Source organism: Rissa tridactyla, chromosome 1 (genome assembly GCF_028500815.1).
Source record: "Rissa tridactyla isolate bRisTri1 chromosome 1, bRisTri1.patW.cur.20221130, whole genome shotgun sequence".
Lineage (NCBI taxonomy): Eukaryota > Metazoa > Chordata > Aves > Charadriiformes > Laridae > Rissa > Rissa tridactyla.
The window spans coordinates 136,549,908-136,574,691 of NC_071466.1; the positions used below are offsets into that span (position 1 = coordinate 136,549,908).

Consider the following 24,784-nt stretch of genomic DNA (forward strand, 5'->3'; position numbering starts at 1 on the left):
TAAAGCCCTAGAGGGAAGAGGGGACCAAGAAAGCTGGTTAAAATTCATGGATCAGCTCCTCCAAGCTCAGGAGTGATGCATCGCAACTAAGAGGGAGTCAGACAAAAATGCCAGGAGGCCTGCATGGATGAACAAGGAGCTCCTGGGCAAACTCAAACTGGAAGCCTACAGAGGGTGGAGGCACAGTCAGGCAGCCTGGGAAGAACACAGAGAAATTGTCTGAGCAGCCAGGGATCAGGTTAGGAAAGCTAAAGCCCTGATAGAATTAAATCTGGTCATGAACGTCAAAGATAACAAGAAAAGCTTGTATAGGTATGTCAGTGATAAAAGGAAGACTAGGGAAAACACACACCCTCTGCAGAAGGAAACAGGAGACCTGGTCACCTGGGATATGGAGAAGGCTGAGGTACTCAAAGACTTTTTTTTTGCCTCGATTTTCACTGGCAAGTGCTCTAGCCACACTGCCCAAGTTGCAGAAGGCAAAGGCAGGGACTGAGAGAATGAGGAACTGCCCACTGTAGGAAAAGACCAGGTTGCAGACCATCTAAGGAACCTGAAGGTGCGCAAGTCCACAGGATCTGATGAGATACACTCACAGGTCCTGAAGGAACTTGGCAGATGAAGTTGCTAAGCTGCTATCCATCACGTTTGAGAAGTCGTGGCAGTCTGGTAAAGTTCCCGCTGACTAGAAAAGGGGAAACATAATGCCCATTTTTAAAAAGGGAAAAAGGAAGACCCATGGAACTACAGGCCAGTCAGTCTCGCCTCTGTGACAGGCGAGATCATGGAACAGATCCTCCTGGAAACTACGCTGAGGCCCATGGAAAATAAGGAGGTGATGGGTGACAGCCAACATGGCTTCACTAAGGGCAAATTGTGCCTGACAAATCTGGTGGCCTTCTACAACGGTGTTACAGCATTGGTGGATAAGGGAAGTGCAGCTGACATCATCTACCTGGACTTGTGCAAAGGATTTGACGCTGTCTGGCATGACATCCCAGTCTCTAAATTGGAAAGGCATGGATTTGATGGATGGACCACTTGGTGGATAAGGAACTGGCTGGATGGCCGCACTCAAAGAGTTGTGGTCAATGGCTTGATGCCCAAGTGGCAACCAGTGATGAGTAGCATTCCTCAGGGGTCAGTACTGGAAGTGGTAGTGTTTAGCATCTTGACATGGACAGTGGGATTGAGCGCACCCTCAGCAACTTTGACAGCAGCACCAAGCTGTGCGGCGTGCTCAACACACCGGGGGGAAGAGATGCCGTCCACAGGGACCTTGAAAAACTTGAGGTGGGCCCATGCAAACCTCATGAAGTTGAACGAGGTCAAGTACAAGGTCCTACAGATGGGTTGGGGTAATCCCAAGCACAAATACAGGCTGGGCAGAGAATGGATTGAGAGCAGCCCTGACGAGAAGGACTTGGGGGTGTTGACAGATGAGAAGCTCAACATGAGTCATCAATGTGCACTTGCAGCCCAGAAGGCCAACTGCATCCTGGGCTGCATCAAAAGCAGCGCGGCCAGCAGGTCAAGGGAGGTGATTCTTCCCCTCTACTCCACTCTTGTGAGACCCCACCTGGAGTACTGCGTCCAGCTCTGGAGTCCTCAACAAAAGAAGGACATGGACTTGTTGGAACAAGTCAATAGGAGGGCCATGAAGATGGTCAGAGGGCTGGAGCAACTCTCCTATGACAACAGGCTGAGAGAGTTGGGGTTGTTCAGCCTGGAAAAGGCACCAGGGAGACCTTATAGCAGCCTTCCATGACCAAAAGGGTGCTTACAGAAAAGTGGCGAGGGAGCCTATCAGGGAGTGTAGCAATAGGACGAGGGGTAATGGTTTTAAACTGAAAGAGGGGAGATTTATATTAGATATCACGAAGAAATTCTTTACTCTGGGAGTGGTGAGGCACTGGAACATGGAACAGGCTGACCAGAGAAGCTGTGGATGCCCCATCCCTGGAAGTGTTCAAGGCCAGGCTGGATGGGGCTTTGAGCAGCCTGGTCTAGTGGGAGGTGTCCCTGCCCATGGCAGGGCGGGTGGAACTACATGATCTTTAAGGTCCCTTCCAACTCTAACCATTTTATGATTCCATGGTTCTACAGTTACTTAACAGTCAACTTCTGCGTGGTCCATAGGGAAAATCATCACCAGATCATTCGGGACAGCCTGGGCACAAGGCAGGATTCAACAATGCAGATCCAGTTCTAGCCCTTCATATCCCATGGTCCCCTCCACTTCATCTGCCTTTTCAGTCTACCTCTGGGGATGTAAATGAGACCACACAGTTTGGTGTGCGGCAGGGGACATCTGAAGTTACATTTGACTTCTATAAATATCAATCTCTAGCTTTTTCCACTTTTAATGATATGACTTTGATATTTTGACATCCATATTTCAAGAAAGAATGGTCAAAACTACATGGGAAAATAAAAACTTGTCTAGTCATAATTCAAAGAGTAGGAGTAGTTGTTCGGTGTCTCACTGCACAGGACAGGCTCAAAATTAGATACAAAAGGAGTTGGAACTGCAGAGAAGTCAGCTAAAATCAAACAGGAGGAGAGCCGCACAGATACCAAAGAACCATCAAACTATGAAGTCTTGCAAAGCATCTGAAGTACTTCAAAGTCACAAGAAAGGTTCATTTCTCGAAGGCTGAGCAAAACAGTCAAGGGGGAGTTATAAAATACTGTGTGTGCTATAAGGCACACTCCCCATCTTAGTTGTTACAGCAAGCAATTCCCTAATGCTGATTTTCTAATAACTACCACTTACGAAAACCACTCACAAATAAAAATTATTTATGATGCTTTTAGGAAGCTTAAATAAAGCTCTGAGAGCAAATGCAAGGGCTTATTTCACTGTCTCCTCTCCATGAGACATTCAAACACTTTAAACCGGTAAGTTAAACAGAGATTGATCAGAGGTCTGTGAATAAATCTAAGTGACCAGGCTTCCTCTGAGGTTCACCTTCCTTGTTGGGAAGGACAAGAGGTTAAACAACCCTTGCTTTTATTAGGCTAAACAAAGCCACGATACTGTTTGATGTGGAACAGTAATGCATTTTCAGTCATTTAAACAACGATTAAGATGAAAGTTTCCTTCAAAAGTCTTAAAGCTCCAAGTGCACTGGCCAAAGACTACTAAACCACTAACCTGACAGAGAAAGAACAATATTTTGCCATCTTTCTCTGTAGTGGCTTTCAGGATGGAACTTGGAGGGCTCAAGAGAAGAGAGAAGATAATTCTACCCATTTCCTGTATCTCCAAGAAAAACGTAGGAAAATCTTCTGGTATCCTTTTCTCAAGGGACTTGACAACTATGGTTCTTTATGTCACCATATTTAAACCCAGAGAACTCTGGTATACCTGGTTGAAAATACTCCCATATACACCATGTGCATATATCTGTGATTCAACAACAGTGTAAATTATTTATGTGTGTTAGGAAGTTAATCCCAGTCTTTTCTTCCTCCATTTATCTTCCTGCTTTTGATCCTCTGCAGCCATCTCCTTAGTTCCCAATAAAACCAGCATTTCTCTTGCTTCTGTTTCCACCAACTCAGCATTTCATGGCCGTTTTTATCTTAGAAGTTTCTCCAGTCTCTGATGGGAAAATACCTGTGCAGCAGCGCTAGGCTACCTGATTATGTGTTTCCAAGAAACAGTACTTCTATAGGAGGGCATATTGTCTTAGATGTAGATGATGAGAATACAGGCGTTTCTCCAGTGCTTGTCACTGCTGTATCCCAGCTCCTGGAGACTGCACGTGCTCTGCTATGGAGTACCCAATAGGTGTTCATTCCTGATCCTCTGGTATCTCAGGAAGGGTTCTTCTAGAAATACCAGCGTGACCATCTTCCTCCTCTTTTATTTCTCCCTTTCTATAGATTTAAACTTTCAATTTATAAAGTATCATAATTGAAAAGCAAACCAAAAATCATCATGATGTCCTCTCTTTCCTCCTAAATGCAGGCTGACCAACATAAAAGCTACCCAAAAAAGCATGCAAACTCTCCGATCTCCTTCCTGTGACAGTGAAGCTCACTTATGCTACTATTGATGTTCACAGTATCAACTACAGTATTTCTCTATGGGCCAATTTTGCATAACTTCTTGTGGTGGGCAGAGCTGGAGACTCCTTATCCTTGGTTTGTAGTTCTTCAGATCTGTCAGGTACTCCAGAACACCAAATCCCATGTTACCTTAAATTTCCCCAGTTAAAATATATCATTACTCACCTTTTTCCCCTCAGTACTATCACCACTGACATAGGACAGTTTTCGACGGACATAGAAGAGCATATCATCTTGCCGGGGGGCCCATTTCTCCATAAAATACGTTGAAAACATCCAAGTCCAGAACACAATACGGTCATCTTTGAAACACCCTAAGAGGCATTAAAAAAAGGAGAAATAAGAGTTGTGGAATTATCATGTCACATTTGATTGCGCTTAACATGACATCTGAAGTCTTTGCTACATATGGTGCAGTCGAGCCCAATGGCAGCAGAAATATTCCTGCACAGCTCAGAGTAAGTTTTTCTACTGTGTACAGCACAGCCACCATTCCACACAAACTCACAGCCCATCTTTGGCCATCATCAAACGAAACCACCTTCTGGCAACCAATCTGCCCCTGTGCAAAAGAAATGCAAATCAGGGCCCATGAGTACACCCTGGCTATGCCTGTGCCATGGAGAAGGACAGCACTGGCGCACTGAGTGACAGTACACCAAAGAAGCACTCAAGGAGTAATTTCAAAGGCATGTAGTGCCAATATATGCTCCAGCTAATGACATCAAGCCACCAGCTGCCAAAAGGTTTATTATATGCTCTCAAGGAGTATAGCCAATCCTTCAGAAACAAGCAGCTGATACCTTCCTTAAATCAATACACAGGAACAAAAACGTACCCATGCAGGGGCGACTGTAGTTCACCCTTTCTCTGTCAAGGAACAAAACCCAGCTCTCCCTGAAGGAAATGAGGAATGTTGAAGTCCCAAATCCCAATTAAACAAGAAAAAGCAGGGGGAGAAGGGGAAAAATGAGAGGAGGAAGATGCAACAAAGTTTTGTTCAAAGAGACAAATTACATCAGCAATAGCAAGGCAGTTGGCTTCTCACCAGGAAAAGGAGGCACAGCAGAGGTGACATCACATTTTGAAAAACTCTTCAAAGCACTTAACTGTAAAAAACAGCAAAAGGTGCTGCATCTTCTGTGCCGTAACGCTTGCACGCTGTTAAAGACCACAATTTATACAGACAAGGAGTGAAGGCACTACTGTGCCTGGTGATAAAGGAGCTGAATTTCTCCACTGCTCCTCAGTCCTACTGGAGGCTCCTTGATGGAGTAATCGCATCCCCTCCCCAAAGCCCTGCTGAAAGATAACTGCGGCTGTTAGCCAGAGCCTAGCTGTTTTAAAACTTGTGAAGAGAGAAACACTAAAAAATAAATTACATTGCTGAGAAACAGCAAAAACCTGAAATGGGTGATGGATGGTAGTGTTACGTATAAGACAGCAAGACTGGCAGGGGTGTGTTTATGTACACACATGCAGCTGACAACCTGTCCTCCAGAATATCTATCCTTTACAGTGGTTTATTTCCCTAAAAGTTACAGATTGGCTGCCAGGTTGGTACACACGTTGCTCCCCAGCCCTCGGCTGCCATTCAGGTTGGTGTATTTCCCTCTCAGCAGTACACTGCACGCATGAAATAGTTCTGCAGAGAAGAATCGCGTGTAAGACAGAAGTGACATTTATTTACAACGATACCTGGACTAAGCTTTAGAAGATTTTCCAGTCAATTGCCAAGAAAGCTGACACATACCATAACAAAGAACATGATTTTTCTTAGACACTGGTGGCTAACTTCAGAGCTTCATAAAGCAATCAATCAATCTTTTAATCCACAAGCATAACTCAGCACATTTTCCTACTTCATTGTGTGTGCAATATTTGGAAGAGAAATCTTTCTTCCAATCTTTAATTATTGTGGTGAGCAGGAGATTAGACTTTCAAATTTTTTAGCAGACAAATGGGTGATTGAAATCAGAATCTTAGGTCTCTCCAACTAAATCCAAAAGTAATACTGAAACAAAATGAAATTCCACTGATTGACCGTGCACGGAATACGTTAATCATCATCAAATAGGGTGGTATTTGAAAATATGTATATAAATTGATTATATTTAAAAAAAAAAATAATGAAAAGGCTGAGAGAGAACAGAAAAAGGCTAAGGCAGTTAGTTCCCAGTGCAGGTTAATTCCAGGCCATGCTGCAATTGCTTTATTTGCATGGCTGCTGTGAAGTCATTTCAATTACTTAAGGCGGCATAGAACATAATGTGCAATCGTGAATAAAATCTGCAATGCACTTAAGTACTATCCAGTTTTTCCAGCAGAGAAAGGGAATACGCACTGGAAAGCTCAGATATGGGATGCTGGGCACCTGCACCCCTCCTTGGGCACAGGTGAACAGGACTGTATGGCAAACAGCTGTATCTGAGAGCCTACCACAGAAGAGTGGATCCAAATGTGTCAGACTATCAAAACCAGGCTGAGGAAGGACAGGGTTACCATTGGTCAATATATTTACAGATAAACACCAAGAAGAAAAAAAAAAGGTTTAAGGATACATTGCCGACACAGGGACAAATGGCTCTAAACTACCCACTAACACATATGTGGGCCGTAAATTTGAAGCAGATTCCTAAGCAATCAAGCCATGAAGTTCCGGAGCAGCCCCCTCAACTGGAATAGTGATGGCAAAAATCCCTACAGCTGTAAAGCTAGAGCTCAACTTGGTTAAGAAGGTTCATGTGTTACCAATGACAGTCGAGGATACCATGACCCAGTCCTGCCTCTATATTTAGCAAAAAGTAGAAAACAGGGCACGCATTCATTGTGATTCATTCATGGTCTCCAAGAAACTTATTAGATCTCATTGGCTTTGAGTACCTGAATTCCCAGCCTTAATTAAATGGAGATGGGGGAGGAAAGGGGACAGAGGATTGCCCCGAGTTCATCTGGAGTTCTACGAAAATCAAAGGAAAAAGAAAAAAGAATCTACATTCTGTAAGAATCATCTCTGAAAATGTTCTAGTGTTCGGAAGTACACCACTTTGAGTTTACTTCATAAATGAGGAAACAAAATAACCCTAGCCAAGCCACTGATAAATTTATATAAGAATGTTTTTCTATCTGGGGGGAAATATTTTTCCCTTATAAAGCAAAATCATCAAGTTATCTAAACCCAGCATTATAAACAAGGGTTAAACAACTTCTAAATTCTGGCAGTACCTGCGAAAATCTGAGAAGCTGTCACATGAGCTGCTTACACCACCAGATACGTTTTACACAATAAAGCACAGGAGTTAATATGCTCTTCTGAACAATTTATGGGTGGTTATAACAGAGCATTAATACATGCAGGCGAACGGCAGAACCAGGTAAGGTACCAGGACTTTGTGCGTGCTTTTATGCTTTTTGGAGAATGCAGGACAAACTGATTCAATGTTTAGCATCAGTCTAAACAGAAAACCAGGGGACAGAAGTGCTGTGGCAGTGAAGCTACTGCAGCACTGCAGCATAATGCAGGGGAAAAGAACCCTGAAAACCCTTATGGCAATGTTGGAAGGCTGTCAATTCAAAACCCTACCTGCAACAGATTAGATGTAAAATCGTCCTCCAAGCTTCAGGGATACTGGCAGACACTGCTGCAATTAAAACCAGCCTGAGGATGTTCTAACTGTTCTGACTGCAGTGGTAAAGGACTTTTCTTGAAGCCAAAAAGAGCCAAATCACTGCAACACAGCTGTTTTTATTAAATTTTAGTAGAAGCAGGAAGGATGGGGAACAGCACACAGAAGAATTAGCCTTTAAAATCTACTATTAAATAGCATTAACTTGGAATGGAGACAAGAAAATTTGTATCCATACTTCTTAAAACTTGAGAGGGGGGAAAAAAATCTATCACTGTTTAAAGCCAGAAACTGTCAGATCCAATATATCCGCTCAAGCTTGCCTTCAACGATTGCATCCCCAAAAAGCACGCCATACCCTTACAGTTATTATGTTGGTGGTTTACAGCATCTCACTGGAAGCCTTCCAGCTTTGCCGAGAAGAAACTTGGAAACTGCTTTTAGAATTGTTTTGGGGGATGGTTTTGAAACTGTCAGGCTGACAGCCCAGCAGACAAAATTACTCTTTTCCATAGACTGAAGAGAGCACAAAGTCTCAATCTCTCAGCCTTTGCCGCAGCACCCTGTTGCGGGACCTCAGCTGCACTCGAGATGGTAAGGCTCAGAGAGCAGCTCTGTCCCCATCACACACCACCCACGGAAGAACTGGATGGACCCAGCTCACGGTTGGATTGCTGATGACCTTAACCCACTTGCTATTATACCCGATACTGCTTCTATCCACCTGGCAAGGACTGAGATCAAAAACAGATGCCAATTTTTCATTGGCCAGACAATCATGAGTTGGCAGCAGCTTTCTATCACGTTGGTCCATCGCTGTTTGCACAACACCCAGAAGACGTGCATGCACGCACATACGCTACCATTAAGTTGGACGGCACTTAATAAAACACCTGGCACTTAGAAGCCCTTGAAGCTTTGAATTCAGTATTTGGGCAGACCTTTTAAAATGCTAACCGTTTTATTTTTGCCAGAGGAGAATCTGAGCCTTCTGCAACACCAGAATTAGATGATATTTGCAAAGGAATCGAATTCCATCTATAGTTGAGAGCATGCAGCAAGACAGCTTCCTGAAAACACTCCTCCCCCAGCAAATTCTGCTTCTAAATGAATAAAATGGTATTAAGAGTTCAGACTATAAATCTTAATACACTAGAAGTTGATTATATAATTATGAGACCTTTGTCATGAATAAATCCTAATTACAACAATTTACTGTAATGATTCATTTACATGGATTTTATCCTCATTAGAGGCAAGATTTATGCCAGCTGCTATGTAATAAATGTCTTTCTTTTTACCTATTAGACTTTTATATTGAGCATTCACTTCAGGGAACTGACTCCAGATCCACATAAGAAGTTGTGATTTTTTTATTTTTTTTTAAATTAATGCTTTCCAAAAAATCAGTGGATAAAGAGGAGTGTCAGCATATTATTTTGCTTCAAAGGAATAGAAGAAAAGATTTCCCATTTGGTGGATAATCATTTTTTCAGCATGTACCACTCAGAGCTTAGAGGAACAATAATTTCAGTGTTTCTGCCTATGCTTTTTTTTTTCCCCCTATTCCTCTAGCCTGCCATGAGCTACTCTTAACTGTGAAACATCATAAAACTCATTTCATCCAATTCTGCCACAGTGCTATCATCTGTAAAATGGGCATCCTTAGATGTTTAGGGGTTAATTAAATGCTTATGAAGATTTTTACACCCACAGCATGGAAAGCAAACTAGACTTCTAAGTGATTCACACTATATTTAACTTTTGTTTTGAGTTTAGCCAAGTATTTCTTCAAGGACAATATGAGAAGCGCATCACATAGATTAAAGCTACCTTTGATATTATAAAGTTATAATTATGACTACGTAAAATCAGAATGGATGTTCCCTGTCCAGTGATAGTTGCCAGCTAGCCAGATCATTAGAAATCTGAAGTTCAGTCTTCTTCCCACGCCTGCATAAAAGGACATCATTTAATCCCTTCAGTTTGACCTTATACAAACACAGGACTTCACCAAACTTTCAGAAGTTCACTGGCAAATGATTCAAGAGCAGGCAACACAGAGGGAACGTGTCACCAAAGGAGAGGCCCCCAGAGCACACCCTTGCAGCACATTCCTCTCTGAAATACCAGGGTAGGAAAGGAGCAACACCACTGATGCCAGCTGTAGTGACATAGCACAGTGAGAAGTTTGCTTTTGCAAGCATGCAAGTCCTAAATCTGTCAGAAAAGACAACATACTTTCAACATAAGTTTTTCTGGCAGAACTCTAGCTAGAAAAGGAAGGCATCATGGTGACAGCAGTGACAGGGACAAGATAGATGCCGCAGATTAAACATCCTGCTCTGCCACTGACACAACCCTCCTCTTTTCCTCACCCTAAAATGGAGGGTAACTGTTCTCCTACCCCATCATGTATTGCATGCACACAGCCATTAACGTAATATGAAGAGGATAAGCAGAATATAATTAAAGATGAGAGAATAATTTTATAACAAATACAGCACACACTTCTCTGTAACAGACAGTAATTAACAAGGAGGATGGACAGAAGCTCATTTGAAGCTGAATGAAGAACAGCCTAAAGCAAACAGAAATGTTGCTGCTCTTCCCTTTCTTTCTGTGGGCATTTTAAGAATATAACTTCTATCGTGCTTTCAAACTTGCACACACATATTAGGCTTTTTAAAAGCAATATAATTGATTTCAACCTTGGCTTCATAGCATATCTACAGGGGAGTTGACAAAATTTGAGCTTCAAGCATTGAGTCATCAACATTAAAAGGCTGAGAAAAACAGGAGGTCAATTACTCTTACAGCTGCTGTGCTGTCTTTATTCATTTGCCAGTAGATGATATCACCGCCCATATTTATTACCTTTTCTAAGTACAACTAAACTGTAGACATCACTGAGGTCCCCAGAATCAATACGCAGTTTCAGTACACACCTTAAATTTAAAGCCTGTTCTCACCAGATAATTGATTCAAAGGACCAAAATAACATGAGCCAGAAGCTCACACTTGGATCAAACACAACTGTTGTCCTCTGCATGGAGAGGGAAAGATAAAACACATTTCTATGTTTAGGAATAGACTATATAAAGTCTTCCATGAAGGCCTGTGAACAATTCCATGAAATAACAGGTCCAAAACACTCGAGATTCAGAGAAACTGAGTTAATTTTCAACTGATGACTTCTACTTCCTGAAACACAGAAATGACTCAGAGCTAAGTTGTGCTTCAGCCTTACACTGCACTAAACAATAGCATGTAAAATTTAATTCTGTTCTAAAGATCACAGTTTACCCTACCCAGTAATAGTTTCCCTCCTATACCACAGAACTTTAACTTTGAAACTCTATATAAAAGTCAAGCCACGGCTGTAGCAGTGCAACCTCACGGTCCACGCTTGTCAAGTACCTGTCAATCACATCACATACCTATCCTGTACTTGCAAAATGATTATCACTCTGGAAAAAAAGAAGGAAAATGCCATAATGTAAAAACTTTTGATTCTGAGGACTGAAGTATAACCTTCAAGTATATTTATATCAAGTATATATATTAATTATATCAAGATACATACATATACATATATATATATATATCTCAAGTATATTCACTAGCGATGGCTCTCCACTGCCCCATGCTCCTCCTGACCCCTCAGACTGTCCCTAACCCTAATACAATTATTTTCATTTGTATAATTAGATACAGACTTTGCCTAGATTACGAAGTTTTCTCTTTTATCCAAAGAGGCTATACAATCAAGGTCAAGGCTGATGTGTCAAGGGACATCTGTCGCAGAGATGTCTTTTAGGAGGTGCAGAATCCCTGCACGATAACCATACCTCTACCTAGTCGCTTTCTCTTTCACTGGATGGGATAGATTTGTGCCATAAATGTTACGACAGAAGGCTTTGGTTTCAATATAGCACAATTTCCAAATATCTAATCAGCAGACACCTCAGAGTTTATCTTGTCACCACGATTTACTGCCGTCAACATAGCATACATGTCAATTACAACCAGTGTCCTGTCTCCCTGGAAAATATTAAATAGTTCGTTTATACTGCAGCATCACTTTGGGTATCATAAACAACCTTCTCCTTTCTGCCTAGGAGAGAAAATAATTCATGCAAATTAAACCTTACCAATGTCTTCCAAAGTTGTCAGGAGCGCATATTACTCCCAACTAAGAATCATCCACAAATAACTATGATGCCACAAAATGTACCTTATCAAAATATCGAATAGAATGGAGATAGATGAGACTCGGACAACAAAATTTACATCCATCTATTATTTAGTTAAAAGTTCCTTCTTTTGTGAAGGGCTGGCAGAAAATAGTACAAGGTGTATTATACACAGAAGACGTTTCTGATATTGACTGTGTTTGCTTGCATTCCAACAGCAAGGAAAGACAAGGATAACAGTTTCCAGAGAAGTAATCTCTCCCAAGAATTACACATATTTTGCCCTAAAATTTAGAGAAACAACCTCCCCATAAGAAAAAAAAAATTAGTTTCCTTCCTTTTATTAATTTATTTTCTTAGGGAAAGTTCCACCATCATCATGTTTCTGGAAAGGGTCTAGAGAAACCTGCTTTTTAATAGCTATAAATTGAAGGCCAAATCCTGAGTTCACTGAAATTGGCCACTAAGCTTGTAAGGGTGCAAACTTGATCAGTTCTCAGTGCTCTAATGCTACTAATTACCCCCGAATGTAAAAAGGAACAGTTAACATTATATATATCAACAATCAGCAGATTTCTACACTTTTTGGCAAGAAACACTTATTGAAATTAGGCTTCAAAGTGGTACTTTTGGAGCCTTTCAGGTCAAATATTACACTGACGAATTTAGCAGCAGAGACAGGATATAAATATTGAAGTTACATGATGAAGAGTGATTACTTTATGGATAAGGACCTACAGGTCCCATTAAATCACTTGAAGATGACAGTGACCAACTTCTCTTGCATTACAAAATATTCTCAAGAAATTCAAATGTTTCAAGACAAATATCATGTAATATTGCCCTCCTTCCAGTGAAATCAAAGATACTGTTTTTTCATACTAGCATTAAAAAGTGTTTGCCCTCTTGCCAGCAGTATAAAAATAGTATCTGTTACCATAATCGATAACATAAACCACCAGCTCTCCATGTGGGGCATTTGCTTAGTGAGGACCAAAAATACTTGACAACGAAGCCGGGGAGGGCAGGGTGGAGGTATCTGAAACCTGAAGAGATCATAGGGAAATACTGTTAAGGAAACATGGGAAGGATAAAAGATGAGAACTGCCATTCCAGCTCATGCCTGAAGACCACGGAGCGCCACATCTTGTTTCTAACAGGGACCGGGAGCCTCAGAAAGAGTGAGAATCATTTCACAACAGGTAGGTACGGGATAACCACCTGCATACCCAAGTCTCACCCTAAAACTTAGCAGCTGGAGCTTGTGCTGCACCTTAAAACATGGAGATTTTTGTCCTTTCTAGAACCTTGGAATTACCCTAATTTTCCTCAGTAACTTGGGTAAAATTATAATCTTATGAATATAGAAATTCCTCTCAAACTCAGGAGGTTCTCAAACTGGATTAATTTTGATATAAAAGAGCAATGTAGTTTTGGGGTTGGGTTTTTTTGGGGGGGATACTGGTGGTATTTTATTGTGGTTTGGGGTTTTTGTTTCATTTTGGTTTTTTTGTTTGTTTGTTTTAAATATTTCATAACATGCAGAACTAATTTTGATAAGGGGAATAATAGAAAAAGCGGTACGGCTCATGTCAAAACTTTAATTTTGCCACTTCTGGAAAAAACACATTGGAAACACAGTCAGCTAGCGCATTCCTAGAGGAAAGTAAAAATTCTTCTTGCAGCTTACAGGAAACAAGTGTATTCCATAGGAATGGATTAGCAATAACTAATAACTAATTGGTTACTAGTAGCAGGTGATAAACGTATACTTTCCAGGGCAATGACCATGGACAAACACAACAAATTTTAGTGTACAGCCAAAATATTCTCCAGTTGGTTTTGCTACAGATAGTCATTTCCCTATTGACACAAGCAAGTCCAATCCAAGAACATACTAGGTTTCTGAAAGACAACAAAATGCATTTATCACAGGAAATGCTAATATTTTAAAAACACATCTAACTTAGAAATACAGATCCCATTTCCAAGCAACTGCAAGCACGTCAAGCGTAAGTTTCATGGAAAGTCAAAGGACTTGGGTTTCTAAGTGCCACTTTATTATGTGACATTGTTATTAATATTGTACACACTTCCCTCTAGTCTAGCCCCTGGCTTTGTTTCAAAATTCCTATTGTATGTCTCCTTTTCCCTGAGAATACACACAACAAATAGAATAAAATCAGGTTATCAAAGCAGCTAAGAGACAGTAGATAATTGCATAGAATCTTTTAAAACCTGAATTATTCATGTATGGAATCTGGAATTTAATACTTTCTCCCCTTCCAAAGCCCTGAATTTCTCCATAAAATATGATTTATTTTAAGCTTTTTTCCATAAAAAGAAATTAACAGATTTTTTTCTTTTTAAAAATGCAAACAAAAGCATCTGGGATGAAAATGAAGGACTAAATCAAGAGAAGGGAAAGGTTACTGGAAATGCTAACAGATCTACTGAGCCAAGACAAAGCCTACCAGACATCATGCCAGATTTCGCAAGCTGCCATCGTTACCAGAATTGGCGTAAATTCTAGCCCTGTTCTAGTAACTACGTACTTAAAATATATGTCACTTAAGAACACAAGATAACAACATACAATTATTACCAATATAGCAAAAAAATAACCTTTTGAATGTATTACATTTAATGCACGTCCCCTGGCTACAAAACAGGAATTTCAAATGGACTGATTTGTTGCAAGTGCACACAGAGACCGTGAGTGATGAATGAATGGTAAATCCTACATCGCAAGATCAAACTATAGTTAAGAAGTCTTGAATGTTTTAGAAAATGTAATGCAAGAGACACGCATGAAATAGCTCTTTCAGTAAACAGGAGTATTTCTTTTAAAAAAAGCACTCGCAGATAGCAAGCAGTAAAAGAGAGAGAGAGATATAAACATCCAGGTAGAATAGGATTATGTCTTACAAATCCTTACACCCATACATTTTAGGAGGAAAAAAAAATAAAGTTAGTTTTGAAGCAAACAGCTAACTGAAGGTCGCAGTTATAATTTTGCTTTCCAATGCTAACAAAGGACCACACCAATCTACTTTCAGATGCTAACCTTCAAATCTTACTTTCTCATTAAAACCAACCATGCAGAAGGGAAGAAGCAAGAGCACTTCAAAGCAATAGGAGGCACAAAAGAGGGCTGCCATCATGGCCAGGACCCCACTGCTCACCGACGCTTTGCTTTGGCTTCTGTTGCAGGCTATTTTGGCCACCCTGGGAAGCTGCCCAGTTTTCCTCTCAGGAAAACAGAGTAAGGGATGCTTTCTCTTGTGGTCTACTTTGCTTCTGTAAGTTGTAAAAACACATACAGGTGGTTTTTTGATTTTGCTTTTCCTTTTCAAGTTTTTGTACTTCCTGAGCAGTCTCTGAATTCTCCACTAGTATAACAATACATACAATGAAAGCTATGCTTACTAAAAAAAAAAAACAAAACCAAGATGAAACCGAAACGTGCCCCATCCCTACCTACTTTAGTCCTATTCTGTAAGCTTTAAGATACTATTTCGAGGTCTTATCCATCTCTTTCTACTTGACACTTGCATAGGCGTCCGTAACTGCAGAATATGCCATGGTAAGGCACGCGTACGTGGGGAAGCTTGCATGCTCTGCCACTGGCTGCTGGGACCTGCTAATGCTGTTTCACATTCGCAGCATAACAGTGATACCAGAATTACGTGCCAGCTCTTCACAATCTGAATACCTTAAAATTCCTTACACTGAGGCTGCAAATGATACAAAAGGATATTCTTCCAGACTTTTTTTTTTTTCTTTCCCTTTTTCTTTTTAGCCTTCTAGCTGTGAGTCTGGGCCAGAACAAAATTCCCTTTCCAAACTTAGCATGCATAACTGCTCTGGTATCTAAACCCTATTGAGATTTTATTGAAGAGTGCTTGAATGTTACCTGGGCTAACTTCGAGAAATAAATGAAGCAGAGTATGAATAAAGTAAAAACTGCAGTGACATCAACGAGCAGAGAACTGAGAGGGGAGAGCCCTCAACAGAAGCCAGTTTGCCAAGCAGCCAACGTAGACTACACAGTGCACCTATAAGTCGCCCTAGAGCCAGTGTAACTTATCGTCAGTGAAAGAAGCAAGACAGGATACAACAGAAACTATAGAAAGGAAGGGGAACACAATTCAACTTACATCTTCTAACCTAATTTTGTTGTTATTCTTCCCATAAAGCCCAGACTTATGGCACCATCATAAAGTAAAAACTGTATTCATCATATTTGTACCACCTAAGACCATGGACCAAACCACAGATGTTCCTGCATGTTTTGGGGAAAATATTGAATTTACCATCAGGCTTTAAATGCCATTTTGACACAAATACTTCTTGCCACGTGCAAGGAATGCATTTCTTGATTCAATTGTTCTTAGCCAAACACCACTAAGATTCAGAATATCTGAAAGATCAGAGCAAGAAAAAAAAAAATAAGCGGAGGAATTTAGTATTAAATACCATAAATACATAACAATTACCCTACAGTCTTTCGACGTAACTTAGAAATGCCAGGCATTCCCCTGAAAGGCGTGTGCTGAGCAGACAAGATAAATGAAGTATTTCTGGTTTTACTAACAAGGATCCCAAACTTTCTTGCTCCTGGTGAAACGAGGACTTCATTCCATTAGAAAATACACCTAGGCAAATGCAGCTGAGTGAGTGGCTGGGGTTTTGGGCAGGTAAGGCAGTTAATTGGAAGAAAGAAAGGCAGTATGACAGAGTAGGGATAAACTACTTCCGACTTGCTAAAGGGAAAAGAGGAGGAAAAATGAGTTACTGCTGAGACCCAGCACTTGTGCTTCACAAATTAAAAACCTCAATTCATATCTGCTCTCCCATCCAGTTTTCTTTTGTGTAGGAAATCTGACATCTTGATACCTTTGACATGTGCGTTTCTTTCTGCAGGAAAAAAACTGAGCTTTCTTCACAGTGTATCAGTTGTCAAGCTGTTTAACAGTCTCATCACTGCCACATCACTATTGTTGTCCTGTTTAAACACTAAAAGCATTTGTCAGAAATTTTCTGTCAAATTAAAATATGGAAAATAAAATAGCAGAAACCATTGTAAAAGATGATTCCCAGCTGGAGAAAGAAAAATAAAAATAAATCACAAGTTAATTACGAAATTATCTCTCCTCCAGATATTAACATGGATGATTGTTATAGCTAGAATAAAGAAAAAGTGTTATTCCTAAACCTGATGTGTCAGGGTGATAGATTGCAGGAGGAAGACACTTCCATATGTTAGAGTTTTGTACAGTTAGATGAATCTCTTGACTAAAATGTGTAACTAAGAAAGGAGGAAGAAAAACACTGCGTTCCTCTAGCACAGTACTTACTGAAAATAGCCTAGTGCACTGTTTGGATCACAGATTTTCTCCCGGGATGAACTAAAGCTGAAATCCTGAACACTAGCACAAGCATCACGGGGATAGGAGGGAACTATGAAAATATCACCTTTCCACCACGGATGAGCACAAGGCAACTCCAAATAAACGTACACAATTTCTGTTGGAAAAAATTCAAAGGTTGTCATTTGTGGCTAATGGTTCCTTTTTCCACTGTAAATTACTGCCCTTGGAATGGGGACAGCAGAACAGGTGCTGAATTTGCACCTCAAGAGCTGTAGTTCAGAGTATTAATGTACTAACATTGTTTTGTTTTTTTTTTTTTTTTTTTTTTTTCCAGTCTGCCAGGCTGTGAGCACTTGAGGAACAGACCCCATGACCATTCTGCAACCTCTGCTATGGAGGCAATCATCTCCAGCAGACAGCGGGGTGGACACAGCTGGGGCTGGCAGCCTCTCAAATCCTCTCAGCATGAGTCTGCTGATCATCTACCACATGTCTTTTCACATTAATTTCAGGTATTTGTTCTCTAGAAGCCTGAGCCAGTAATCTCACAGATAAGTCATGCTTACAGGGGAGAACTGCCTTCTAGAGCTCACAGAAAAGACAGCAAATTAAAGGCACTAAGCTAATAAAATAATTAGACTCAATATTATCCCAGCAAGAAAAACTGAGATCTCTAGCTTAATACTTATCCAGAAAACAGCTGTAGATGAGTCAGCAAATCCATAACAGGGTGTGTAACCTGGCTGCGGTCAAGCAAGTATTGATTTCAAGGAAATCCATGCCTACACTGTGCTATAGAGCCATGTAGTTACAAATTCAGGAAGTCATCCCACAGCATCAGTGGCCTCTTACCAAGTCTGTGGCTTGATAACAATCAAATTATCTGGAGAGAATTAAAATGGGAAGAAGTTGTCTCCTCTCTCCTAACAAAGTGAGAAAGCAGTCAGCCTCCCTTCCTCCACTTGAATCTGGGAAGATAAGCTCTCTTCCTCTTTTTCATTAGCTACAGAGACTAAAGAATCTCATGGAGGTAAACAGAAAGGACATCAGCAGAAAGTACTGCTGTAGAGAAGCAGATACTGAAGAACTCAAAGGGTTTTCTTATGTTGCTTCACCCAGCAGCAATAAGACTAAGTGTATGAAAAAGTAGAAACTGCCTAATCAAGAAAGTATATCAGCTGTCTTTTCAGTGTCCCCCCACCTCTTCCTCTTTGAGATCAGATTCTTTTACTCATCCTCTAAACATCCCATCAGAAGCCCTGACAGGTCCCTTCAGCCTCCCAAAACTCCATAAAGAACAGCCATGAACGGGAATGTTTGAGCACACATATTCCTCTCAGGTCTATGCATCTGTCTGTCACCGCAGATTTTCCAGTGCTCTGCTCCACCAGACAGGAATGATACGGTGTCATATGATGCCACCTACATCTTTTCCTGCTACTAATCCTCCCCATCCCTGTGGTTCAAAGTATCATAGGCACTTAGGTTCTCAATGATAATGGCAAAACTGTTTCAAAACCTGAGAAAAGTTGCATTGAAAGCTTAAAAAAAACCTGCATGAAATCACTGTAGAAAACACAGATCACACAGCAATGAGGAGAGATCTATAAAAGAGTCTAAAGTAAATTTACCATCACCACCTGCACTTGAACAAAACAGTTCAGAAAATGTATCATCTCCCCTTTGCCACCCAATTCCCACAGAACACTTTATCCTCAGGTACAAAAGGGGTGTAGGAAAGCCAAGCACTTAATAAATAAATAAATAATTTGCTTGAAACCTGGTCAGGTGCCTGCGGAGCCTCCCCTGCAGGGAGACGGCCACGGCCCGTCCCCGCCAGCACCATGGACAGCGGCCCGGCGGCATCGCAACCACCCGCGGCCACGGCGGCTCCCGGGATCGGCGAAACCGCCCCGGCTGCTCCCGGCGCCTGGGATAACCCCAGGATCAGGGAAACGGCCTGGGATAAATTCCCGGGTTAGGGAAACTTCCAAGCGTCCTGGGCTGAACTCAAAAGTAACCAGGCGAAGCGCACCGAGCTGGAAGTAACATCCCAAGGATGCTGCTTATGTGGCATCGTTAAGTTACCACAAAGCATGAAAGCACCATACATTGCCACAAGTAAACATAAGAATTTCAACACACACATGTTGATTTTAACCCATATACATTAATTTCAATCAATAGCTGTATAAGCAAACTGGGTTATCGGGGATACTGCACTTTATTGATCCATGAAATTTTACAAACCTTTCAAAATAGAAACGCACATTGGAAACTCTATTTTAGTCCCAGATCTGAAACACAGCACCATCCAGGCTGCTATGAAGAAAGTTAACTACACCCGAGCCAGATCCAGTACACGGGTCCATGGGGTGAGATGACCAATGTGACATCTAAGCCAGAGACCTCTAATATAAGCAAAAGCTGTGGCAAGTCAGGCTGCAGGAAGGTTCCCCAAAGACACCAGAGGAAACCCACTGGTCAACCCAAGTGCCCAAGTTCAGGAAGCCCATGCCTTCACCGAGTGCCTGAAGCAGATGACATGCATGTGGGGGGCACTCTGGTCCAGAATCATAGGACAGTCCCACTTGTCCAACCCCAACAGAATCGGGACCTCCCTCAATCACCAGTGGGACCCAACACAGGAACGCTCCCCTCCTCCTTCCTGCTGCTGCAGCACAGGACATGTCCAAGAGCACAAGGCACAGCTAACACACTGCTAGTCCCTATTTGGCCTGTCACCCTTCTCTTCAGCCCACCACCATCAACTCATCACTCATTGTTTTTATCAGTTAATCATTAAACAGCCATTTCTCCACTACTGTGGCAGTATACATCAACTAAGAACCACCACTTAAAATGATAAGTTGCCCAAAGTGTTGCCTAATGGTAGACCTGCAAATTATTTAAAAAACAACACAATGCTGGTTTAAAAGTCTTGTTTTGAATACGACAGTGACTGAATTACCGCAAATAAGATCAGACTTTCCTGAAGACTGATTTTCACAAAACAATTCCCTTCAAAACCAAACTAGGGTGATTGCCACCACTTTGTTCTTACAGCTCCTCCCTTAAAGTGCATCTGTGAAACCTCTGCACTGCTCTCAGTAGATGGGCTGACACCTTCCTCCCACCATGCTGATCTTAAAGATTTATTTGGACAGGCTTTTTGGCCGAGAAGTTTTTTTCTATTGGTTCTTTAACAAACAACCGAATGTAACAGGTACCACAACAACATTATGACAGTAGGCAAAGAAGGGTTTCTCTACTCATGTCACGTAACAAATAAAATGCACTCTTGTCTTTTTCTTTCTTTTAAAGGTGAAATTAGATACGTTCATAAACTAGACATAAATAAAACAAATTGAAGCTAGAATAAAAAGGCATTTCCTTCGCCAGCAGGAGGGAGGGGGTTGCCTTCATTCTACAGGGCTTAATCCATCCACACAGATCAGCAAGAAGTCTCCTTCACAAATTCTGCCTGAGGGGTGGCTGGCCACCCTTGTCAATCTGCCCATGCTCCACCAAGGCACAGGGAGAACCAGTTGATGGACCCTCTGGGGCTGAGAGCTTGGCAGCAGGCTCTCTCCCACTCGTGCTCCTCCCGTGAGTTGCTGGTGGGGAGCTGGAATCAGACTTGCTGTTCCTCTGCCCTTCCCTATGCAGCAAGGCTACCAAGGCCATGTGAAGATGCAGAGGCCATGCTGGTGATGCCACAGGACACGTGGAAGGCGTGGAAGTGCTGCTGCAGCAGCAGACGTGCCAGCGAAGCAGAGGCGTGAGGAAGAAACTCTTTGTTCAAGGCCTCTGGTGGAGGGCAAGGGTGAAGCTTGAACTCCCCTCTACAAACCACAGAACCCACCTGGAAAAACACACACAAAGTACCCCCAAGCCCAAACTGCCCAAAAGCTGGTCCTTCCCCAATGGGCACAAGACAAGGGCAGCACCTGGCAGGTGGCATCCCTTCTCCTCTGTGTCACACACAAGTTGCCTCAGCCTCAGTGCCACTGGCCACGGGAGCCTAACACACGAGTGCATAAACCAAATCTAACAAAAGATTTGGTAAAGTGGCATCACCATCCCCTTCTGTTCGATGTCACACTGAGGTTTATCACACAAATTTCCCCGCGCTGCCAACCTCCATCGGATCCCTTGGACTGTTTCAGAGACGTTCCTGGCTCTTGCTATAAGCCTTTGGAAAAGCCCTTGCAAGTGACTGGGGGATCATGGCAACCAGCCGTGAAAGTGAAAACCAAGTCCAGTCCCTGGGCATGTGCTGTCAGCCATGCACAAGTTCATTGCCCTTCAGAGCTCCTTACAAAATGACTCCATCAGCACTGGAACTGCAGACAGAGTTCTCCTTCCCCACACTAGCTAATCCTTGTCTCTCAAAGTCACCTCTTTTCTTTAATTTTCCTTGCAGGTGCCAGAAAAATGTCCTTAGTGAAACTCCACCAACTCCAAACAAGGGCCACACTCCACAGAAGGTTCAAAGGAAGTCCTTCTCTGTCCTCGGGCAACACACAAAACCCTGCTACTGCTCTGGCAAGCAGAAGCAGTGGAAAAGGAGAGCAGAGGAAGACGCTCTTGAAAGCTGAACCTCTGGGCACAGGGAGAAAGGGCAGCGTCACATCCTACCAGATAACATGAGAAATGGAACCTACCCGACTCTCCTTGTTTCTAAGCCAGCTTAAAAACCATCTCTGAGCTTTTTCCTTTGGATACCCTGGTTTCTTTCCAATTCAACACCAAGCAACTACAGACTTGGAGGACTATTCTATTGGAAAGCGCGTTGTCTCCTTCCAACTTCCAACACTGGAAAGCATGGGCTGCTTTCCTCAATGCAGAAGCAGTGTGGACAAAGGGGCATTCTCTGAAGGTTGCCCTTCTACCCCCACTTCTACCCACCCATTACCAACCAAAACTGAGTAAGACTGGCAAGCATCTGGTTTCATCACCAAAACACAAAGCAATAGCCAAGTGGTAGGTAGACTTGCCATTTACTTTCAAAAAACACGACAGAGAGGACTTGCAAAATTATTGTGTGGAAGACGACAGCAAGAGAACTAACAGGTTTTTTTAAAAGGGAAATTACAAACATGAGAGAACTAGGCAAAAACAGGTCAAGATGAAGTTAACATTAACAGGCGGCGCAAAAGGCGTTTCCTTCGACAGGAGATCTGCCTGCGCCGTCGGATCCCTCTCTCCCAGGGATTCTGCGTGCGCCAGGGCATCCATCTGCGCCGGGGCATCTGTCTGCGCAGGGGCATCTGCCTTTGCTCTCCAGGGCTTGTCCCGTACGCATAGACCAGCAAGAGGCCTCCTCCTCTTCTGTCTCCACCTGAGGGGTGGCTGGCCATCGCTGCCGGCCTTCCGCTCACGCTCGCTCCCCCAAGGCACACGGAGAACCAGTTGATGGACCCTCTGGGGCTGAGAGCTCAGCAGCTGCAGCCTCTCTCCTCTGCCACTTGCCAGTCCCTGGTGGGGAGCCGGACTCAAACTTGCGTGGGGCAGCTGTTCTTCCCCTTCCCCAGCTGTTCTTCTCTGCCCTTCCCTACGCAGCAAGGCTACCAAGGCCAGACGGAGACGCCGACGCCGCACTGGTGATGCCCCAGGACACGCGGAAGGTGTGGAAGTGCCGCTGCAGCTCCTGGGTCGGGGAACCGGAGAGCCACCTCTCTCGCCTCCTCCCACCTCCGCGGTCGCTCCAGGAGCGCGGGCAACTGCCAGCCCAGGCCCACTGTGGTGCGCCAGGGAGCAGAGGCTGCTGGGAAACGCCGTAGACAATGGGCTTCCGCATGCTAATGAGCACGGTGACATGGGACAACGTCTACCCAGACGTGCCAGGGAAGCAGAGGCGTGAGGGAGAAACTCTCTGTTCAAGGCCTCTGGTGGAGGGCAAGGATGAAGCCTGAACTCCCCTCTACAAACCACAGAACCCACTTGGAAAAACACACACAAAGTACCCCCCAAGCCCAAACTGCCCAAAAGCTGGTCCTTCCGCAGCAGGTACAAGACAAGGGAAGCACCTGGCAGGTGGCATCCCGTCTCTTCTGTGTCACACTCAAGTCACCCCCACCTCAGCCTCAGTGCCACTGGCTACGGGAACCTAACATGCAAGTGCATGAAACAAACCTGATGAAAGATTTGGTAAAGTGGCATCACCATCCCCCTCTGTACAATGTCACACTGAGGTTTATCAGACATATTTCCCCACGCTGCCAACCTCCGTCCGATCCCTTGGGCTGTTTCAGAGATGTTCCCAGCTCTCGCTATAAGCCCTTGGAAAAGGCCTCGCAAGCGACCGGGGGATCACAACAACCAGCCCGGCTACCCAAGCACGACAAGGGACTCTTCTGCAGGCTCCGTGGGGGGACTGCCAAGGCATTGCTCCCCGACAGCTCAACCACCACACAACCTGCTCCTCCCCGTCCCCTTCCTGAAACAGCGACAGGCACGCAGGCTGGAACAGCAAAACACTCAGCCCCGGTTGCCTTCTCTTCCTCAGGCCTTACACAAGGGGTTTGTGTCAGTCTGCCTTGATTAACAAGAAGCTTGGCTGCAGAACTGAATACCAAAATCAAATAATTAAAGACAGGGATAGCCGGTGCTAATCTAACACATGTACACAGACTTCCTAAAAAATGTAATTATAGTATTTCTTTCTACCTCCTAATTAGCCACTGGCAATAGGAAGAGGAGTGCAAACACAATCAATGCCAAGAGATTGGAGCACAGTTCCTCCGTGAAGCTGCTTTCATCTGACTCAGTACCACATTATCAGAAAGTAGACATTTAGGTTGTTGATGTATCAGTTATTTGATTCATTAACAGTATTGTCAATGATCTACAAGATACACAGAACGCACTGCCCTCCTCCTCTTTGCAGACTTTTGCAGAAGAAATACTTTGTACACAGAACAGAAGAAGTGGTAGTACATCTATTCCACCACTTTCTGCTCACTTGGTATAAAAGTGCTTAAATATAGTTCAGGCACCTAATTATACACAATTACTACCGGATATAATCAGCTATTACCCTGACTTCTACAGGAAATTTTTTTTTAGAGGTTGCCAGAATTATTCTGTTAAATGTTTATCACTAGACAAGTAATTCATACATTAATCTCTTATGTCAGTTGCTGTCTTTTGAATTACTTTGGCTTTTATGTTTTTACTGCAGTTAAAGAAGTTGGTCTTGCTATCCTACAACCATCTCCAAAACCTACAATCTGGTTACCTACCTTTTCCTGCGGCTCCTACTATTTTAACCTGTTCTCCTCCTGCTAACAGAAGCTGCCTCCTTTCCATGCACCTACACAGAAACGATACCAGACCACAGCTTCTAGATTCATTAATATAACACCTTGTAGTCTTTCTAGATACTGTACATTAATACTGTGCATAAAAACACAGTGACAGCACTTCTAGTCAGACACAGTGACCACATGTCTAATGCATTTAAGGACTTGATTCAGCCCCGATGTTACTACTAGGCTCAAAGACT

General features: G+C 42.8%; 1 protein-coding gene across 3 annotated transcripts in view; it reads right to left on the minus strand.

Moving 5' to 3' along the window:
- Positions 1-24,784, minus strand: part of KIAA0930 (KIAA0930 ortholog) — an 88,132-nt gene that overhangs the window by 40,034 nt on the left and 23,314 nt on the right. For all 3 annotated transcript variants that reach the window (XR_008464556.1, XM_054189184.1, XM_054189183.1), the window contains exon 2: positions 4,243-4,391. Coding sequence is in view for 2 of the 3 variants with exons in the window: in XM_054189184.1 (XP_054045159.1) it covers positions 4,243-4,391 (149 nt within the window). In the remaining variant the exon portion in view is untranslated. The remainder of the gene's footprint in view (positions 1-4,242; positions 4,392-24,784) is intronic.